Source organism: Mustelus asterias, chromosome 20, assembly GCF_964213995.1.
Source record: "Mustelus asterias chromosome 20, sMusAst1.hap1.1, whole genome shotgun sequence".
Taxonomy (NCBI): domain Eukaryota; kingdom Metazoa; phylum Chordata; class Chondrichthyes; order Carcharhiniformes; family Triakidae; genus Mustelus; species Mustelus asterias.
Window position 1 is genome coordinate 59,766,613 of NC_135820.1, and position 21,697 is coordinate 59,788,309.

General features: G+C 44.5%; 1 protein-coding gene across 2 annotated transcripts in view; it reads right to left on the minus strand.

Annotated features, from left to right (window-relative positions):
• ptprt (protein tyrosine phosphatase receptor type T) overlaps positions 1-21,697 on the minus strand; it is a 999,403-nt gene that overhangs the window by 41,198 nt on the left and 936,508 nt on the right. The window contains exons 22-24 of one of the 2 annotated variants that reach the window (XM_078236147.1): positions 20,402-20,499; positions 19,716-19,755; positions 16,247-16,257 (exon numbers count right to left, since the gene is read on the minus strand). In XM_078236147.1, the coding sequence (XP_078092273.1) occupies positions 16,247-16,257; positions 19,716-19,755; positions 20,402-20,499 (149 nt within the window). Of the gene's footprint in view, positions 1-2,242; positions 2,249-16,246; positions 16,258-19,715; positions 19,756-20,401; positions 20,500-21,697 lie in introns of both variants that reach the window. The other variant, XM_078236146.1, reaches the window with a different exon arrangement.

The window sequence follows — 21,697 nt, forward strand, 5'->3', positions numbered from 1 at the left end:
GGTTGATATTATTAACAATAAATTGTTCTTAAATTAAATTTCAACAAACTGGAAAGATTAAAATTGCAACATGGAGGTGCCACACCAATAAGTGAGCAAGCCATCTGATTTCTCACCCTGTCCTGTCTTAAAATGGGAATGAGTTATGTTACCGACTACCCATTATCATGTATAAGCAGTGTAAATAATAAAAGGCATCAACTTTATACAAGAGATACAGTAAATGGGTGGGTGATAGGCAGAGCTGATGCGCCAGCTACCTAAATGATTCAGTAGGGAAACTGTGTCAATTCTCAGATTGTTCCTCATTAACATGGAGTGGGCAAACTGCCAGATCACCAGCTGAGGGAGAGGAAATCAGAAGGTACTGTCACATCTCAAGCAGAAGCTGGAAGGGAAGGTGTATTCTTCATTGGGAACCGTGAAAAGCAACGTTCTGGAGCAGCCTGAGTTCAAAACCCTGTGGACACAACCACAGCAGTTTTCAAACATACCATAATAAAAATAGAAAATGCTGTTTAAAGTTTTTTTGTTCGTGTCACAATTAGGCTTAACACTGCAGGCAAGTTACCATGAAAATCCCCTAGTCGCCACACTCCTGCGCCTGTTCGGGTACACTGAGGGAGAATTTAGCATGGTCAATACACCTAACCAACACGTGTTTCGGACTGTGGGAGGAAACTGGAGCACCCGGAGGAAACCCACGCAGACATGGGAAGAACATGCAGAATCCGCACAGACAGTGGCCCAAGTTGGGAATCGAACCCGGGTCCCTGGCGAGATGAGGCAGTGGTGCTAACCACTCTGCTACCGTACTGCTCGATAAACTCAGCAGGGGCCCAGTAACTTACTTTGAACACAGCAGTTTTTTAAAATTGGTGAAGGTGGTAAAACAAGCAACTGCAAGAATAATGCAATGTAAAGTTGTACAAAGCTACAGCTGACTGCAGATGAGGACCCTTTAAGTATCATTTCCAATGGCTGTTACCATCCATGCCATGGGATGGCACGGTGGCACAGTGGTTAGCACTGCTGCCTCACAGCGCCAGGGACCTGGGTTCGATTCCCAGCTTGAGTCACAGTCTGTGTGGAGTTTGCACATTCTTCCCGTGTCTGCGTGGGTTTCCTCCGGGTGCTCCAGTTTCCTCCCACAGTCCAAAGATGTGCAGATTAGGTGTATTGGCTATGCTAAATTGCCCCTTAGTGTCAGGCGGACTAGCTTGGGTAAATGGGGTTATGGGAATAAGGCCTGGGTGGGAGTGTGGTTGGTGCAGACTTGATGGGCCAAATGGCCTCCTTCTGCGCTGTAGGATTCTATGATTCTATGAGTACTGGATTGAGAGCAGGAACTGGTGCTAGCTGTGTGGCGCCAATTGCAGCTCTCCTACTTTCCACAGGAGCTCAGGCAACCAGAATGCACCTTTGCCTTGAGATTGTAATGGAGGTTTAAATGGGGATATGTGGGTAGGACTAGCAGTTGCTTCATTCTGTGTCCACTACCATCCTGTTCCGAGGCAGTGGAGCATTGCAAAGATTTTTTTCACTCCGTCAGCTTTTGATATGCGTGAACGTTCCTTTTTAATTTCAATTCAAAGTGTCGCGAGATGAAATTGAAAAGAAAATTGGGAAGAAGCTAAGACTTTAGCTGACAAGATGTTTAGAGGTAATTCTTCTTTTCCCTGGAGACACAAGACAGAGGCAGGTATTGATCTAGATTCACAACACAGTGCAATAAATTGAGGCTCCTGGTCCACTTACCAGCTTAAATCGTGAAAAGGTGATATTGAATGTTCAGGGGAGATTGAAACAAAAGTTTTTTAAAAAGAGTAAGCGCACTGCCAAGCAGAACTGAATGAGAAAGTGAAATGAACGATCACTAAAGCGAAGAGCCGGGGAACATAGTTTCCTGTCACCAGAAAGCAGCATTGATGACAGTGAGGTGAGCTGCTCTGGGACTTAGGAGTACTGCCTGATCAGAGAAGACAGCAGCAGTGAGCGGTGTTGTGAATGCACAATAAATATGCTGCTCTAACCCCCATATGCCACTGAGCACAGATTAAAAGTTCCCGAAGGAAAGATGGAAGAGTGGGGACTATAATTGGAAAGTACTCTAACACACAGTCATCGCGAAAGCAGATGGTTTAGATGGCAACGTGTCAGTTTTGGATCGGTCCCTGCTGTTTCCCATGGAATTAGCACATTTTCATAAACCAGCGGTGATGTATAGATTCTTCTTATTTACAGAAACCTCATTTGATTTTGATTTCATCGTGTTAAACAGTCGCACTAATCCTCTTTGAACGTTCGAGAAATAATGCTGCATTGTGGCAGGGCTGAGAATTGGAGGGACGAATAATAGCTCGAAATGGTTGCACAGATTTGTTTTCAATGTGGAATCTCGCTGGGGTGGTTGTTATCTGGTGTTTTCCTTCGCTGGCGGGGGTTAGCACTGTAGACATGACAGCTGACAGCTCTCTAATAAACCACCGATTGCGACCAAAACATTTAAGCTGGATTTACCCATCCCGACGCAAGCTGACCTGTGAGTGAGCGGGTAAAGGGGAGGAGGTGAGGTGAGGGGGCTTGGGATTTGGACGAGGGGGGTCTGAAGGGTGCAGGGTATGGCTGTGAGGGGTGTGGAGGAGGCATCGAAGTGAAGGGGTGTTGAGGGGTTTTGGTGTGTGGGGAATGTGGGGCTATGGGGGTAAGGGTTGGGGGGGGGGTGGTGATCTCAGAATCACCTCCTGAACTGGGCCAATGTTTCAGTGAACTGAGGTGGGCCTTTTCAAACAGCATACATGTGTAAGCAGCGTACACGTGTAAACAGCGAACACGTGTATACAGCGAACACGTGTAAACAGCGAACACGTGTATACAGCAAACACGTGTATACAGCGAACACGTGTAAACAGCGAACACGTGTATACAGCAAACACGTGTATACAGCGAACACGTGTAAACAGCGAACACGTGTATACAGCAAACACGTGTATACAGCAAACACGTGTAAACAGCGAACACGTGTATACAGCGTAAATGTGTAAACAGTATGTACATGTAAACAGTGTACATGTGTACCTTCAGATGATATTGCAGAGGGGCAAAATATTGATGGAGGAGGGAGCCGAGGATATATCCTTGTGAGACACAAGAAGTCAAGGTGCTGGAGCAGAAAGAGATGCCATTGGCTTCGTGATTAAGACAAATTGGAGGGAATGTGTTTATCTGGAGGGATTTAAACATGGAGTGCTGGGAGAGATGGAACAGATTTGGGAGGCAAGGAATTAAACCGGACGGATCATCCAACCCCAACCGAGGCACCGGAAACGACAATGGCAAACCCAGCCCTGTTGACCCTGCAAAGTCCTCCTCACTAACTTCTGGAGGCTTGTGCCAAAATTGGGAGCGCTGTCCCACAGACTATTCAAGCAACATCCTGACATAGCCATGTTTACGGAATCATACCTTCCAGGAACAATGTCCCAGACACCATCACCACCATTCCTGGGTGTGCCTTGCCCACCAGCAGGACAGGTTTGCAGATATGGTGGCTGCACAGTGGTATACAGTTGGGACTGGGTTGTCCTGGGAAGCCTGAACATTGACTCCTGACCCCATGAAGTCTTATAGCGTCAGGTCAATGGGCAAGGAAATCTCCTGTTGATTATGACAGACCGACCCCCCAACTGATGAATTAATACTCCTCCATGTTGAACACCACTTTGAGAAAGCACTGAGAGTGCGAGGGTGGGGACTGGAATGTCCATCATCAAAGAACAAAGAACAATACAGCACAGGAACAGGCCCTTCGGCCCTCCAAGCCCGTGCCGCTCCCTGGTCCAAACTAGACCATTCTTTTGTAACCCTCCATTCCCACTCCGTTCATTATGGCTATCTAGATAAGTCTTAAACGTTCCCAGTGTGTCCGCCTCCACCACCTTGCCTGGCAGCGCATTCCAGGCCCCCACCACCCTCTGTGTAAAATATGTCCTTCTGATATCCGTGTTAAACCTCCCCCCCTCACCTTGAACCTATGACCCCTCGTGAACGTCACCACCGACCTGGGGAAAAGCTTCCCACCGTTCACCCTATCTATGCCTTTCATAATTTTATACACCTCTATTAAGTCTCCCCTCATCCTCCGTCTTTCCAGGGAGAACAACCCCAGTTTACCCAATCTCTCCTCATAACCAAGCCCCTCCATACCAGGCAACATCCTGGTAAACCTCCTCTGTACTCTCTCCAAAGCCTCCACGTCCTTCTGGTAGTGTGGCGACCAGAACTGGACGCAGTATTCCAAATGCGGCCGAACCAACGTTCTATACATCTGCAACATCAGACCCCAACTTTTATACTCTATGCCCCGTCCCATAAAGGCAAGCATGCCATATGCCTTCTTCACCACCTTCTCCACCTGTGACGTCACCTTCAAGGATCTGTGGACTTGCACACCCAGGTCCCTCTGCGTCTCTACACCCTTTATGGTTCTGCCATTTATCGTATAGCTCCTCCCTACATTATTTCTACCAAAATGCATCACTTCGCATTTATCAGGATTGAACTCCATCTGCCATTTCTTTGCCCATCAAGCATGGGTTGGTAACATCACCACGGAACAAGGTGGCCGGGTCCTAAAGAGCATAGTTGCAATACTGAGGATGTGGCAAGTGGTGAGGGAACTAAAAACAGGGAAAGAGGGACAAACATACTTGAAATCATCACCACCAACCTGCCAGCCACAGATGCATCTGTCCATGACAGTTTCAGTAGGAGTGACCACCACAGAGCCCTGTGGAAACCAAGTTCCATCTTCACACGGAGGATACCCTCCTTTGTGTTGTGTGGCACAACCACAATCCTAAATGGGATGATTTTGAACAGATCTAGCAACTCAAGATTGGGCATCTATGAGGCAGTGTGGGTGTTCATCAGCAGCAGAATTGTATTCAACCACAATCTGTAACCTCATGGCCTGGCATATCCCCCACTTTACCATTACCACCAAGCCAGGGAATCAACCCTGGTTCAATGAAGAGTGCGGGTGGGCATGCCATGAGAGGCACCAGGCATACCTAAAAATGAGGTGTCAACCTGATTAAGTTACAAGACAGGAATACTTGCGCGCCAAGTAGTATAATCAGCAAGTGATAGACAGAGCTAAGTGATCCCACACAAATGGATCAGATCTAAGCTCTGTAGTCCTGCCACATCCAACCATGAATGATGGTGGACAATTAAACAACTCACTGGATGGGGAAGCGCCACAAATATCCCATCCTCAATGATGGGGGAGCCCAGCATATCTGCGCAAAAGGTAAGTGCTGAGTGGATGATCCATCTTGGCCTCCTCAGGAGGTCCCCAGCATCACAGATGCTAGCCTTCAGCCAATTTGATAAATTTTGCATGATATCAAGGCATTTAAAGTTAATTTATTGGTGTCACAAGTAGGCTCACACTGCAATGAAGTTACTGTGAAAATCCCCTAGCCGCCACACTCTGGCGCCTGTTCGGCTACACTGAGGGAGAATTTAGCATGGCCAATGCACCTAACCAGCAGATCTTTCGGACTGTGGAAGGAAACTGGAGCACCCGGAGGAAACCCATGCAGACACGGGGAGAATATGCCAACTCCACACAGACAGTGACCCAAGCCGAAAACTGAACCCGGGTCCCTGGCACTGTGAGGCGGTAATCCTCAAGAACAGTGAGAGATGGGCAATGATAGCTGACATAGTCAGCGAAGCCCACATCCCTTGAATGAATAAAATAAAAGTTCAAAGCCTTTGGGGAGGTAAGGGAGGTTGGGAATGGTAGTTTGCAAGGATGCTGGAGGCACTAGTTGATTTTCGAGGAGAGGGTTGATGACGGTAGATTTAAAAGAGAGAGAACTGTGTCCAATATTGGCTAAGATGGGGACGAGGAGGTGAAGTTAAGTGATCAGCAGCTTGGTGGGATTAGGATTGAGAGAAGGGGAGGTGAGTTTCATAGACCAGTACAGCACAGGAACAGGCCCTTCGGCCCACAATGTTTCATGGGCAAGATGAACTCAGAGAGGGTATGAGGGGCGTGGTTAAATAAATGAGCAGCTGAATTGCAAGGTTAACCAGTTGTTTATTTTAAAATGGTGAAATCCTCTTAAAATAGCAGGCAAGATAACACCGTACAAAAGTGTTAAATATAAACCATTAACACCACAGGTAAATTTGCTGCTATGGATAGTGTATATTGCAATACAATTTTAATTGTATAATCATTTATTTACTATTTTTCAATAGTGTATATCTTATGAAAATCCTGGGTCGGAGCAATCCTGGGGGACCTGTGATTCTATTTCATTGTATTTTAATCTTTAATGTTGATTGGGTTTTATCTTTTGCTTTGTAAGACAGAATTTGCAAATTGCATTACCGCTTCCAACCCCCGTGACACTGGCAATCGCTTTCCTGCTCTCAAAATTACTTAAACTTTTCCATGTATATTGTAATTTAGGTAAAGGATTGTCACTTCCTTGGGAATTTTACTTGTCAAACTGTAGGTAGCTGAATACAAATGATCCTCTGGAATGGATGTGCTTGTTTTAGCAAGTGCTTTATTTCTGTCATTGGTTCTTGAATATTAGCTGCCATTTCTAGCTTTCAGTATGTAAACTGGCGCCTCTACCGCCCCTCATGGTTCATGGATGACTCCCTCTAATACCGAGGGTCAAAACCTCTGATCAGCCCTGGACTAGATCACCCATGGGCAAGATCTGGTTCTCAGGGATTTCAAGTGATGGTGGGGACTTTGAGTTGATGTTGGGTAAGGACGCATGTCTGAATTAGCTTGAGGCTATTTTGAGGCTAAAACCCTTTAGGCCTATCATAGACCTCAGCTGAAAGATGGCACAAGTTCTGCCGGCGATCAATCACATGCCGGCGGGTGCCTTCCTTCTCCATTGGGAAGGGAAATATCAAAAAAGGAGCAATTTATTGAAGGCCTTACTGGGTCTCATCTTGTGGAGCTGCCGGTGTTGGACTGGGTTGGGCACCGTAAGTAGTCTCATAACACCAGGTTAAAATCCAACAGGTTTATTTGGTAGCATGAGCTTTTGGAGCGTTGCCCCTTCATCAGGTGAGTCACTCACCTGATGAAGGGGCAATGCTCTGAAAGCTCGTGCTATCAAATAAATCTGTTGGACTTTAACCTGGTGTTGTGAGACTACTTACTGGGTCTCATCTGGCACAGCTCCCTAAACCTTAACCCTTGGGCCCCTAATGTTTTACACATATCTTGCACTGACAAATAAAATAAGATCAACATGAATTTAATTGGTGGGGTAGGAGCTCCTTGATTCCTTGTTCTAACTTTGGAGGAAAATTGTTGGACACCCTGTTCCATTGAAGCCCTACAGTGCAGGAGGCCATTCGGCCCATTGAGTCTGCACCAACTCTTTGACAGAACAACTTACCCAGGCACTATCCCCGTAGCTCCACCTGCTAACCCCCCCGAACCTACGTATCTCGGGACTCTAATGGGCAATTTTGCAAGTCCAATCCACCTAACCTGCACCGCTCTTGGACTGTGGGAGGAAACTGGAGCACCCGGAGGAAACCCACGTGGACACGGGAAGAACGTGCAAACTCCACACAGTCACCCACGGAATCGAACTTGATTTCTTGACGCTGTGAGGCAGCAGTGCTAACCGCTGTGCTACCATGCCGTGTTTGCATGATGAATCTGCAGGTTCTCACTGATCTTCCATGAAAGATAAGGTCCACGTGTCAAAATGCACACAGCACCATGGTGATTCGTAATGTCCAACCGAAATGTCTGTGCTGGCCTCAACAAGTGGCATCAAGAAGCTCGAACCATATTCAGTTTGGGTTTCCTTTACATGCTATCAATAACCTGTGGCTACCAAATGGGCATTGGGTAAGTGGGTACTCACCCTAAAACTTGTATCAGGCAGCCCGGTGGATGGTTGTGGGTGGTGCCAGCATCCCCCACGCCTCAACCCCTTGCAGAGCTCTGCAGATTTTTGACTGCTGCCTGACTATTTTCTTTAGACAAGAAGGAATGGGCAGTGGTTGAAAAGTGCCTCCCATATATTTGCTGCTGCCAGGATTGAACATTTATTAGACATGGCCCGAAGAAATGTATTAAATGTGTAACTTGTTGAAATTGGATGCTGCACTGGAGATCAATGATGTAACAGCAATTACAGTCTGTTCTGATGAAAGGCCAAAGACCTTGAACATTAACTCTAATTCTCTCTGCAGATGCTATCTGACCTGCCAAACGTTTCCAGCATTTTCTGTTTTTATATCTGTAACGGCAATTGTTCTGCAGACGTTTTAGCATCAAGTGATCATCTATTATCAATGCTCCCATCCGTACGAGGGCTTCAGTCTGAAGCACACATTTGTTAATGACTCAAAGATAGGCAGCACTGTAAGCAGTGGAAATGGAAGCATACAATTGCAAAAGGTATATCGCTGGATTAAATGAATGGGCAAAACTGCTTGTGGCTTAGGGATTTCACTGTTAGCAAAAACAAGTTTTTCTACTTTAGGCCGATAAATGATAGACCAGAGTACTTTCTAAATTGTGACAAGCTAGAAACAGGAGGGGTCCAAAAGGACTTGGGCTTCCATGTGCAAAAATATAATCAAAAAGGCCAGTAGGAACAAAGGAGCACAGCAAATTGGAGCAGGAATAGGCCACCGGGCCCAATGGATTGGAATAAGAATGGATGTTGACCTTGTATATCTAGAAGACTGGAATGCAAGGGGGTAGAAGTTACGCTTCAACTATATAAAACCACATAGACCGCACATAGAAGGAATAGATAGGGTAGATCAAGAAAACTATTTGTGCTGGTTCAGGAGCCTAAGGCATAATCAAAAAACTGCTGTGATGCTGTTGAGGAGGATCACATCACTCATTGAGCATCATTCAACTGAAAAGGACCCCAGCACGAGTTTCCTTAATGGGCCAGGTACCCAACTTACAGTTAAGTAATTCTGAGGAACTTCTGTTATTGCAAAGTTTCTGAAAGTCCTCTGGAGTGCTTTTGGAGGTGTTGTGGTGGCTTACTGAATCTTGGGAGTGTTGCTGCCTCTTCACAGGGAAGTAGAGGAATAGGTGTCAGATATGGGACCTGGTTGCAGTGCCTCGGAATCTGCAGCATGACAAGGAAATGGAACAGAGGCTGCAAAGGGGGATGATCTCTGCATGATGTCCTCTGTTGAATTGAAAGAGACTCCTTTATGCTCCTTGACAGTGACCCTCATAACCCTGCAAATTTACCATGACTAATCCTCCTAACCTAGTAATATTCTCTGTCGGATGTCGGTGCAGACTCGATGGGCCGAATGGCCACGTTATTCAACGTGAACTGTCTTTTTGAGGTTGTGTTCCTGCCACCGTGAGTTTACTGAGGACATGACTGCTTTTTGAATTTGTATTTTAACCAGACTTTTCCCACCTTTTCTCTAATCTTGGGGGCGGCACGGTGGTAAAGTGGTTAGCACTGCTTCCGCACAGTGCCAGGGACCCGGGTTCGATTCCAGCCTCAGGTGACTGTGAGGTTTGCACGTTCTTCCTGTGTCTGTGTGGATTTCCTCCAGATGCTCCGGTTTCCTCCCACAGTCCAACGATGTGTGGATTAAGTTGATTGGCATTGTAAATTGCCCCTTAGTGTCAGGGGGATTAGCAGGATAAATGTGTGGGGCTACGGGGATAGGACTTGGGTGGGATTGTTGTCGGTGCAGGCTCGATGGGCAGAATGGCCTCCTTCTGCACTGTGGGGATTCAATGGTTCTATTGTATGGTTTTTACTTTCTTTGGTTCCAGTCTCAGAGCTGTATGGCATTTGCAACAGAGGAGGCCGTTCGATGGGCTGCTTCCAAGTGACTGCCTGTACTGGTGTCAATCCAGTTGCTAATAGAAGTGTGATAGAGAACTCCTGGTGTGAGAAAATGAGCCTTAAAAACTCAGATCTTGCCTCTCCACCATTAATGAATGTATGCCCACATGGTAGCACAGTGGTTAGCACTGCTGCTTCACAGTTCCAGGGACCTGGGTTCGATTCCCGGCTTGGGTCACTGTCTGTGTGGAGTTTGCACATTCTCCTCGTGTCTGCGTGGGTTTCCTCCGGGTGCTCTGGTTTCCTCTCACAGTCCAAAGATGTGCGGGTTAGGTTGATTGGCTATGCTAAAATTGCCCCTTAGTGTCCTGGGATGCGTAGATTAGAGGGATTAGCGGGTAAAATATGCAGGGATAATGGGGGTAGGGCCTGGGTGGGATTATGGTCGGTGCAGACTTGATGGGCCGAATGGCCTCTTTCTGTACTGTAGGGTTTCTATGATTCTATGATTCTTTGCTGCTGAGTTGAATGAAGATGAATCATCGTTTTGTTTTGGTATTTGCAATCAATTCAATCACCTAAGATCTTTAAAGTAAAGGAGTGAGTTGATTTTTTGAAATTCCTGTTGCTTTCTCATCACATCTTGATTTACGTCATCTTCCCAGCCGAGTGATAGTGTTTGAATAAATTGACTGTTTCACATACTGGTATGAATCGCCATGGGTCATTCTCTAATAATTCCATTGTTATCCCAATTATGTATATTTGATTCATTCTTTTGGCCATGCTCCACAAATCGCAAAAATAAGCCATGTAGTGACAATAAAAACTGGCGTACGAGCTAATACTTTGACCTGCCTTCATTGAAATGATTGAAGAATACCAGGCAGATCCACTTGAATAGGCTTTGTCATTCTAATGCAAAGCTGGAGTTCTGGCTTCCCTCCTGTGCCTGCTGACAATCTGCCTCCGACCAGGATTACCCCAAGGAACGTGCAGAATATCTGGGCTGCGGAGTTGGTGACTGCACACACGACAAGCATGAATATGTAATCCTGACTTTGAAATGTAAAGGGTTCAAATTTCCCTAACAAGATCACAAAATGTATTTGCCATGGTCGGACCTTGTTTTGGCAAGATGCTTTCATTCCGATTGTGGTATAACATTGCGTCAGCAGATGGGCCTGGGATTAACAAAATTCTCAACCAAACTGTCCTAAAGTGTCTTCGGAGCTTTTTAGGGTATCAAATCCATGGGTAGCAAAAGCAGCAAAGGCTGTGGAGAAACCAGGAATTAAATGATCTGTCTACCATTCCTTATTTCTTTATCAGTTGTAACTTCAGTGGATATAGCCTTGAAATAGGGCAGATATAAAAGCCAGAGAAAAAACGTACTGCCTGTTCATCAATACCTATCTGCTTTTGTGAGAACTGAACAAGGCATGGTGTAGCAAGCCTTCAGTTCTTAAAGGCAATCTGTCTTTCTTAAAGGGAGGCCACAGTTCAATGTTAATGCTACAATTTCCACAAGCAAATGGAATAGTTGGGCAGATTCCTGGGTCAAGTCTGTGAAGCTGTAAGCTTTAATGGCGGAGATAGATGGGAAGAGAGATATTATGGTTCTGCAAGGGCCAGTTAGCCCGCAAGGTCAACCCTTAGAGGGGATGAAGGTCTACCTTTCATTATGAAGGAAGACTTGCGAAGTCACTATGGCTTTTCCTCAAAAAAAGCAGAAAATGCTGGAAAATCTCAGCAGGTCTAACAAGTAAAGTAAAGTATATTTATTAGTCACAAATAGGCTTACATTAACACTGCAATGAAGTTATTGTGAAAATCCCCTTGGCGCCACACTCTGGCACCTGTTCGGGTGCACTGAGGGAGAATTTAGCATGGCCAGTGCACCTAACCAGCATGTCTTTCAGACTATGGGAGGAAACTGGAGCACCCAGAGGAAACTCACGCAGACATGGGGAGAATGTGCAGACTCTGCACAGACAGTAACCCAAGCCGGGAATCAAACCTGGATCCCTGGTGCTATGAGGCAGCAGTGCTAACCACTGTGCCACCATGCCACCCGTAACCTCTGTGGACAGAAAATCAAGCTAATGTTTCGAGCCAGGATGACCCCCATCTTGACCTGAAACGTTGGCTCTATTCTCTGTCCACAGATGCAGTCAGACCTGCTGAGATTTTCCAGCATTTTCTGTTTTTGTTTCAGATTCCAGCATCCGCAGTATTTTGCCCTGTGGCTTTCCTTCACTCCTGCTAAGGAGGTCAAAGGGTGAACTGATAGAAGCCTTAAAGATAATGAAGGCTTATTATGAAGTAATCTGTGACAGATCCAGCCACTGCTTCATAAGATGGCCCAAGTAACATAATTACTTAAATAAATAAAGGGGAAGTTAGAAAAGCCTTGTTACATGGAGGCTGATTAGAAAATGCAATTCTTTGTCACAAAGAACCAATAGAATATTTTAAAAAGGAATTTGTTGCTTGAAGCGGAGAAATATTGACAGTATGGAAATGAGAAGAGTGGATTAGACTCGATGACTTACCTGTAGAAAACACTGATATTAATATGTTAAACTGGATGGTCCATTTCTGTACTATGTCACAACATCATTCTTCTGCATGTATTGCAGCTAACATTCAGACAAAAGATGCGAATGATTTGATTTCTCGGGAACACAAATGGTTGGTTCTCAATTACTGAATACGACTGCATTATAGTCTCCTGATTAAACGTACCCTCCCCCGCTGGCTCCATGCCTATTTTACAGCCAACTCCCTCCATGCTGGCCCACCCCCACAGCCTTAATGTGTTGTGGGCGAGCTTAGTAACGGCAGTAAGGAACCCGCTGCCTCTCACTGGGGGAAAAAATCCCACCCTCTGGAGCTGTCGGCCAATTGGTTTGGCTGGCAGCTCCATCAGTCCTGGCAGCACCAAAAACGTGAGAGTGGCCTCAGCTGGGACTGCGATGTGGAAGATGGAGCAAGCCCATGGCTCCTAAAGCCAGTAAGTTAGGGGTCTTGGCCAGGGAGGGTTTCAGCCGGTCAGGGAGAGGGGTGTGCGAGTTCTGCATTTAAGGCTGGGGAGGGGAGAGGGGTGGGGGAGTAATTGAGAAAGAAGGCGATGTTAGATTTTAGAGGGTTGGGCGGGGCGGGGGATATCCAATCTGTAAAGGGAAGCCCCTGAAGATTGCTCCTGTCTATCTCTCCACGCCAAATGTTTCATGGCATGAGCAGTTTATTATCAGGATCACGGTAACATCGGTAACCATGTTCTTAGGGTCATGGTAACCATGTTATCAGGACCATGGTAACATTGGTAACCATATCATTCGGATCATGGTAACATTGGTAACTGTATTCTTACGATCATGGTAACATTAGTAATCATGTTCTTAGGATCACGGTAACATTGGTAACCATCTTATTAGGATCACGGTAACTTTGGTAATCATATTCTTAGGATCACGGTAACATTGGAAACCATATTATTAGGATCACGGTAACATTGGTAACCGTATTATTAGGATCATGGTAACATTGGAAACCATATTATTAGGATCACGGTAACATTGGAAACCATATTATTAGGATCACGGTAACATTGGTAACCGTATTATTAGGATCATGGTAACATTGGAAACCATATTATTAGGATCACGGTAACATTGGTAACCATATTATTAGGATCATGGTAACATTGGTAACCGTATTATTAGGATCGTGATAACACTGGTAACTGTATTACGGGATGATCTTGAGGGTAGGTGGCAAGGGGGTGGATGAGGTGGGCCCTCAGTGTCTGGCCCTGCGTGTATTTCAAAGATTATCTGACCTCAAGAATTACAATTCCAATTAACAATAGCTTGTCTAGTCACCAGGATATAAAGCTGTCGCTTTTACCAGCCTTGGCACAGCTTCAGGAAAAGACGTGCTTTACTTGTCAGACATAATGATTATTTGTCAATAGATCTATCCGAGAAGAGGAGTTACTTTGACAGCTCCAGACTGTTTCAGTGTCAGTGTTTTATAGTAGTTTGGATGCACAGATCGGTCAGAGTGATCATCATACCTCATCCAATCCGAAAAGATTCATCCGATTCTAGATTTACACTAAATATTGAGGGAGTTTTTCTGAATATGCAGCTAGCTGGGCAATGTAGATCAGGTATATTGGAATGTGCTGCCTACCAACAAAGCTTGAATTGCTGTTTACTGGCGCATATTTAGGGCGGCATGGTAGCAGTGGTTAGCACTGCTGCCTCACAACGCCAGGGACCCGGATTCAATTCCGGCCTCGGGTCCTTATCTGTGTGGAGTTTGCATGTTCTCCTTGTGTCTGCGTGGGTTTCCTCCGGGTGCTCCGGTTTCCTCCCACAGTACAAAGATGTGTGGGTTAGGTTGATTGGCCATGCCAAATTGCTCATTAATGTCAGGGGGATTAACGGGGTAAATACCTGGGGTTACAGGGATAGGGCCTGGAATGGACGGTTGTTGGTGTAGGCTTAATGGGCCGAATGGCCTCCTTCTGCACTGTAGGGATTCTATGATATAAAGCTCTTTTAAAACCTTCATAAAGTTATTTCTCTTCATTCAATCTTGCATCACAGAGAACCCTTGCAATAAATTCAAAATATAAGGTTTGCTTAGGGTTGGGTCAGGCGGGGAGGTAGGTGACAGATGATGGGTGGTGTTGAAAGGTGGGGAAGACTAGCTTTATCCAATCTTTTTTTATTGTCTCTGTTGTATTACAGTAAGCTTGTTCCATGCATACATTAAACTTGGTGTCAGATCAAATAATGGGGTTTGGCAATTGGAATTACAGTATTCATCGCTGACATACGGAGAAATCCCAATATATTGTGGATTGTGTGTATAAATCTTTTAAAAACATTTTTTAAATTTATTCGTGGGTCATGGGCATCAGTGGCTGGCCAGAATTTATTGCCCATCCCTAATTGCCCAAGTGCAGTTGAGAGTCAACCACATTGCTGTGGCTGTGGAGTCACATGTAGGCCATACCAGATAAGGACGGCAGATTTCCTTCCCTAAAGGACATTAGTGAACCAGATGGGTTTTTCCCGACAATCAACAATGGTTTCATGGGTCATCAGTCAATTCTTAATTCCAGATATTATTTTATTGAATTCAAATTCCACCATCTGCCATGGCGGGATTCGAACCCGAGTCACCAGAACATTAGCTGAGTTTTTGGATTAATAGTCGAGCGATAATACCACGAGGCCATCGCCTCCCTCTCGTGTTAGATTTGGAAGCAGGTACCATCCCTGTCCTTTTACCCTAGGCTTACAGATATGAGCACAGTGTGGGACTATTACCATATGTATTCGCAGGGCTGGCTTTTAAACTCCTCCACAGGTTACATCACATCAAGGATTCTAAATACAATTTCACAGATTGGTACTGACCTGCTTCAATCAAAATAAATGAATGGAATTAAGTAGTGGCTGTTGTTGCAATCTATAATCATCAAGCAAGTTAACAGTATATGGCAAAATGATCTGCACTCGTAAGATGGAGTTATCCTCAAAGGCCAGACTCCGAAATGAAAACATTGAAATTTTACAGCGCGCTCCACTTATTGATGTAATCAGCGTACAACCGCTCAAATCAATTAATTCACCCTGCAGAGAAAATAATCTGCTCAGGGCAGGCAATGAATTCAACCTGACTTCACAGTATGCTTTTAGAGTTTCTAACTCTAGTTAATCACATCAATTATGAATTCAATCAGCATTTAAACACTATGGAAAAGGTAGGAAATGTAAGTTATCATAAGGAAGAATTTACTGGACTGGGAGACATGATGGAGAACATTCTCTGAGGCTGGACACAGTGACAGACAGGTGGCGCAATCTTACCTGCCATTCACACCACGCTCCCGCTGCCGCGAGGTCGGAGAATTTGGCAGCCAGCCAAGTCTCCGTTCACTGCAGCGGGATGGGAAAACTTTATTTATTAGTGTCACAAGTAGGCCTACGTTAACACTGCAATGAAATTACTGTGAAAATCCCCTAGTCGCCACACTTTGGCACCTGTTCGGGTACAGAGGGTGAATTTAGCATGGCCAATGTACCTAACCAGCACGTCTTCTGGACCATGGAAGGAAAACAGAGCACCCGGAGGAAATCTATGCAGACATGGGGAGGAAGTGCAGACCCTGCGCAGACAGTGACCCAAGCCGGGAGTTGAACCTGGGTCCCCAGCGCTGTGAAGCAGCAGTGCTAACCACTGTGCCACCCCTATCCCACTGGTGTGAATGGTAGTAAGATTCCAGCCAATGTAGTAGTGCTCCTCTTTTAGGGCTGAGGTTTTGGGGGGGGGGGGGTGGACATGTGACCCGATTGGCCTATTGGGCCCAAGCGCACGAATCCTGGGGCTGAGCATGGACAATCAGTTTGAGACTGGAGTCAAAGTCGTCAGGAGCACATTTCTTGCATTCTGCACATAGTTTATTCGTAACAATAAATTGTTGGTTAGTTACTCAATTTGGTGGTCACCAATCCTTTGATATATGACAGACAGGACGAGAGGGTCAAATGCATATTTGTCATTTTTACCATCCCAATCTCTTCCACTAACAGAAGCTTACTGATTTATCCAAAAATAGGTCTCTCGGAAGTAATTGTCGGCATGAGATACACAGGTAACATAGTGCTTAGGCATAAGATATGGGACACCAAAGGCCAATTGCAGTATCAATCCATATAACCAGTGAATCATGTTTTGCATTGTGAACCTCATGTTATGTCAGAATTAGACATAAAACACCAAAACAAGTAACATTTCTTCCCTGTATAAATTGCAGGAGGCAAATTTCCTCCACAAGCACCACAAGAACTTGGGGTTGATATAGAATTCCTATAGTGCAGAAGGAGGCCATTTGGCCCATCAAGCCTGCACTGACCACAATTCCACCCAGGCCCTATTCCCCGTAACCCCACATATTTAGCCTGCTAAGCCCCTGACACTGGGGGCAATTTAGCATGGCTAATCAACCTAGCCCGCACATCTTTGGATTGTGGGAGGAAACCGGAGCACCCGGAGGAAACCCACGCAGACATGGGGAGAACGTGCAAACTCTAGAGACAGTGACTTGAGGCCAGAATTGAACCCGGGTCCCTGGTGCTGTGAGGCAACAGTGCTAACCATTGCGCCACCGTGCCACCCCATTGATATTGGAATATGGGTGTTGTACACTTTGTGTTCCTGGCAGGTGCCTTGCTAACTGCGAATGTAAACCAGGAAATTGTGGAGAGCGTGGAAACGTTATTACACGAGGTAATGATTTCATGATTGGTGGTGCCAATGTCAATTTCTAATCAATTGACAGGATGTACCTTTCTGCAGGGAAGAAAGAGTGCTGGTCAGTTTTCACCGTCTCTAGTTGTAACAAATCACAGTCATACAGAGGTACAGAGGTCAATAATGTAGCCCTGGCTAAGCACTGCCTTCCCAGTGGGGCCTGATTTTTTTTTAAAATAAAGAGGTCCTTCTTTTAAAATGGTTTGATTTGCTGATTGCATTTTGAACATTTCCCCAATGTGGAGGAGAGGGAGGATTGGCAAAGCAGAAGATCGGTTTTGCTACACAGTCCTTGCTTGAATTGCCTGTCACAAGTGGAGTCCTGTACAGGTTCTCTGACCATAACATGGAGTTTTTCCTCAAACCAGTATCTCGGCTTTAATAAGCTCGATGTATGGTCTGAATGCAGGATTAATACCTCACATGTTGGAAGCATTGCAGTCAGTAGATAGGCCTCAGTGCTAAGTGCTTAATTGATAAGGTGAGGATCAAGCACCTGTAGTAGCTCCACAGGCACTAAATGTTACTGCAATTGTCCAGGAGATTGGTGAGGCCATACCTGGAGTACCGTGAGGAGTTTTGGCCTCCTCACCTAAGAAAGTATATACTTGCCCTGGAGTGAGTGCTATGAAATTTTACTAGAATAGTTCCTGGAATGAGGGGATTGTCCTGTGAAGAGAGATTGAGTAGACTAGCCCTATCTTCTGTGGAGTTCAGAAGGACTATAAATGATCTAATTGATACATGTCAAACTCCGAAGGGGCTTGACAGGGTAGATGATGATGAGAAAATGTTTCCGCAGGCTAGGGAGTCTGGAACGCAAGGTCACAGTCTCAGAATAAAGGGTTACCACTTGGAACTGAGATGCAGAGAAATTGCTTTCCTCAAAGTGTTGTGAATCTTACAAATTTTCCACCCCAGAGAGTTATGGATGCTCTGTTATTGAGTGTACTCAAGATTGAGATTGATAGATTTTCAGACGCCAAGGGAGTTTAGGGACGTGTGGTAGTTTGGAAGGCAGAGTTCATGTTGAAGATCAGCCATCCTCTTATTAAGTGGTGGAGCAGGCTCAAAGGGCCAAATGGTCTATCTCAGATCAGTTCTGTTGTTACTTTCTCAGCCTTGGTGATATTCCATTTGGTTGTCTGACCAGAATGGGTAAACATTCCCATTGAGAATAGCTGTTGCAAAATGCTGCTCAAATGTTGCTATTTCAAGTTGGCTTCTTGCTGAGAATCCAATACAGCGCTGTCAGAGCTATTAGGCCGCTGACTTTAATGTTTCAGATGAACTTAACCTTTTCTGCTGCTATTCCAATCAATGCCAGATAATGAAACAGAATCGAGAATGAAATGTGAACCTTATGGTGCCACAGTTTGATTAGAATGTCTTAACATCTTAAATAATATAACATTTCTGATCTACATCAAAGTTGGAAAAAAAAACAGACACACCACATAATACAAGAGAACATCAAACATAGTTTCAGTACAATAATGAGACCTTTCACTGAACACAATGGACTGATGAAAGGGTTTGCATCATTTTGTTGCCAATATTTTGATACAGGACAAAATGTGTTTCAAAATGGTTGAGGAGAGGTGGGGTGCGACAGGAAATGATACGATAAAGGTTGTATTCTAGTCTAGACAATACAGCAATGCTGTAGAATTGCATGCAAGCCTAATGCATGGGGCAGATTTAGTCGGCTGGGAGTGGATAATAGTCAGAACAACATCTTGCCCTAGCTGAAGACAATTCCAAATGAGAATAAGACACAAGAAGCAGAATACAGGTTCTATGACCTGAATGTTCAATTTTATCCCAGAGCAACACATCAATTGGACCCTGGTGGTGGCAAATTGCTGCTTTGTTTGCCAAAGTAAGAACATTAACTACAATTTTAGAATTTGGGAGATGCGAAAAGATGTAATGCAATTTCTTTCTATAATGTTCCAATGCAGCATTTCTGCTGAGGCTAATGGGATAGGAATTTGTGTGTCCCCATTTCTACATTCTCTATGCCTGAATACTGAAGGTTGATGAGCCTCTCAGAAAGGGGACACGTGGAAACTAAGATCAAGCCACTAAATTGAATGTATTCGAGAGGTGGTTGGATATAGCACTTGGGGCGAATGGGGAAAAAGCAGGATTAGGCTATTGAGTTGGACGATCAGTCATGATCGTAATGAATGGCAGAGCAGGCCCAAAGGGCCAAATGGCCTCCTCCTGCTCTTATCTTCTCTGTTTCTATCAGCGTCCCTCAGATAAGTGGAATCAGGGGATAGGAGGGCAGGAGTGGGGAATGGGTGTTGAGAAGGATAGGAAGCTGAGTGGAGGAGTGGAGGTGGGTGAAAGAAGGAGGTGGGCAGCAGAGAATAGGAGGCAGGAGGGGTGGAGAGTGGGGTATAGAGTAACCCAGGCTTTTTAAAGGTCAGGGCATCTCTTCTCCTGACTCAGATTCAGCAAAGTAAATTTTTAAAATATAGCATTTTAAAGAACAAAGAACAAGGAACAATACAGCACAGGAACAGGCCCTTCGGCCCTCCAAGCCTGCACCAATCATGTGTTCCTAACTAGACCATCCGTTTGTATCCCTCTATCCCTCTACTAGTAGCAAGTAGTCCCTTATTTGTATTTGTGCTTTAAGGTATGGATCCCGACTACCTATTTTACTTCCTTTACCAATATACAGCGTCACATCTTTGATCAGAGATGTGCGTGCATCTCCTAGCCAGCAACTTTGGGTCTTTAGTCGGCTGATTTTTTAGAACTTAACAGTTTAATTCTCCTGCACTGAAAATCAAACATTTTCAAGTGCGGACTGAGTTTTATTTTCTTTCTCACTTTACGTGCCTTCCTCACTATGTTCAATTAAGCCGCTAGACTTTGCTACTTAGCTATTGTCGGATTATTTCCCTAGGGGACTAAATGACAAAATTTAAAGCATTTACATTTCATTATCTAAATTGTTGAGGTAATAGACCACTGTCCTAAGGGAGCAGCATGACATTATTTGAATTTTATTTTACAATTTATTGTACACAATAAAATTCAATGAAGTATTTATTAGCGCAACGCAGGAGCCCAGAAACAATGGGATAACACATGATTTCAATCAGCAAGTCTTTAATGTTATCCCAACTCGATTTATGAAGTCTTAATTTTGCTAAAACAAAACTGATAGACACAAAATAAATTTAGAAGGCATGTCATACCCTTCCCACTTCCACCAGATTAGTTACCATGACGATACTGGATGAATTCTCCTGCCATATCACTCTCCAGAAATCTTTAACTGTCTCCTGCATTGGACCTTGAATACAAGAAAAAAAAGCAAATGCTTATTGTTTACACTTGCATTGGTGTGTGCATATAGATCTACATGGCATTTATCGATTAGAAAACTAGTAATAAACTGCATTGCATGGTAATAAGGCACACTGCAAATTAACTTGGTTCCCAAAAATGAATTTTTAAAAGTTCATCAGTATCACAAGTAGACTTATGTTAACATTGCAATGAAGTTACTGTGAAAATCCCCCAGTCGCCACATAGGAATAAATGTTAATAATTTAGAATCATTTACTTATTGGATTGCAATTGCTTAGAAATCACATTGACATCACCGATCTGTGGTAATAATCTGAAGCATTTCCAACTGGAACTGTGCAATTTAAAGCAGGTGGGTTATATTCACCTGGTCCATACCTTAACCTCACTGTCACTCAAACCCTCTTCCATCCACTGGACCACTATGTGCATCATTCTCTCTGCATTACCCTGAGTGCCAAGGCCCAGCCATTGGCATTTTGCTCTCTGATTCTCTTCCTTGCTCCTCTCCTTTTGTACAGAAAAAAAGTCCAGAAAATCTCTTCAAATTGAAAGTCATTCTCCTCTTCTAATTCTATCCTAATTCCTGCTCGATATACAAATCTTGGCTTGCCCATACCGAACCCCCATCACCCACCACCCCCACATCTCCTTGCATCTCCATACAGATTCGTTTGGTGTTGTGATGAATTGACCAAGCTGCTCTATTAACGTAACATCTCCAACCATCTCCTTTGCTGTACAGCATCATGCCTTTTGACATTTACTTCTTTCTGCCTTATCACTGGCCTCCCCTTTGCTTCATTCCCTACCTCTGTATTTGCTTAAAACCCACTGTATCTTTCAGGTCATTAGCTGAAAAATTAACTCTGTTTCTCTCTCCACAGATGCTGCCTGATCTGTTGAATTTTTCCAGCATCTATTGTTTTTATTTCAGAGTTCCAATATTTTGGTTTTGTTCTATTGGTGTGATATGTTTTTTAGTCAAATCCAGCAGTACAGTAAGGATAGAGGGCTTCTTGCTTTTTTCTTTACATGGATTACTCAGTACCCAACTCGCTCCCCAGGCCCTTTTAATATTTTGCCTTTTCAAGCAACTTTATTTCTCTCAGCAAAAAACATGATGGACTCTGTTCAGCAATATTGGATGGCAGAGTATTCCATGTTCTAATCCCATTATG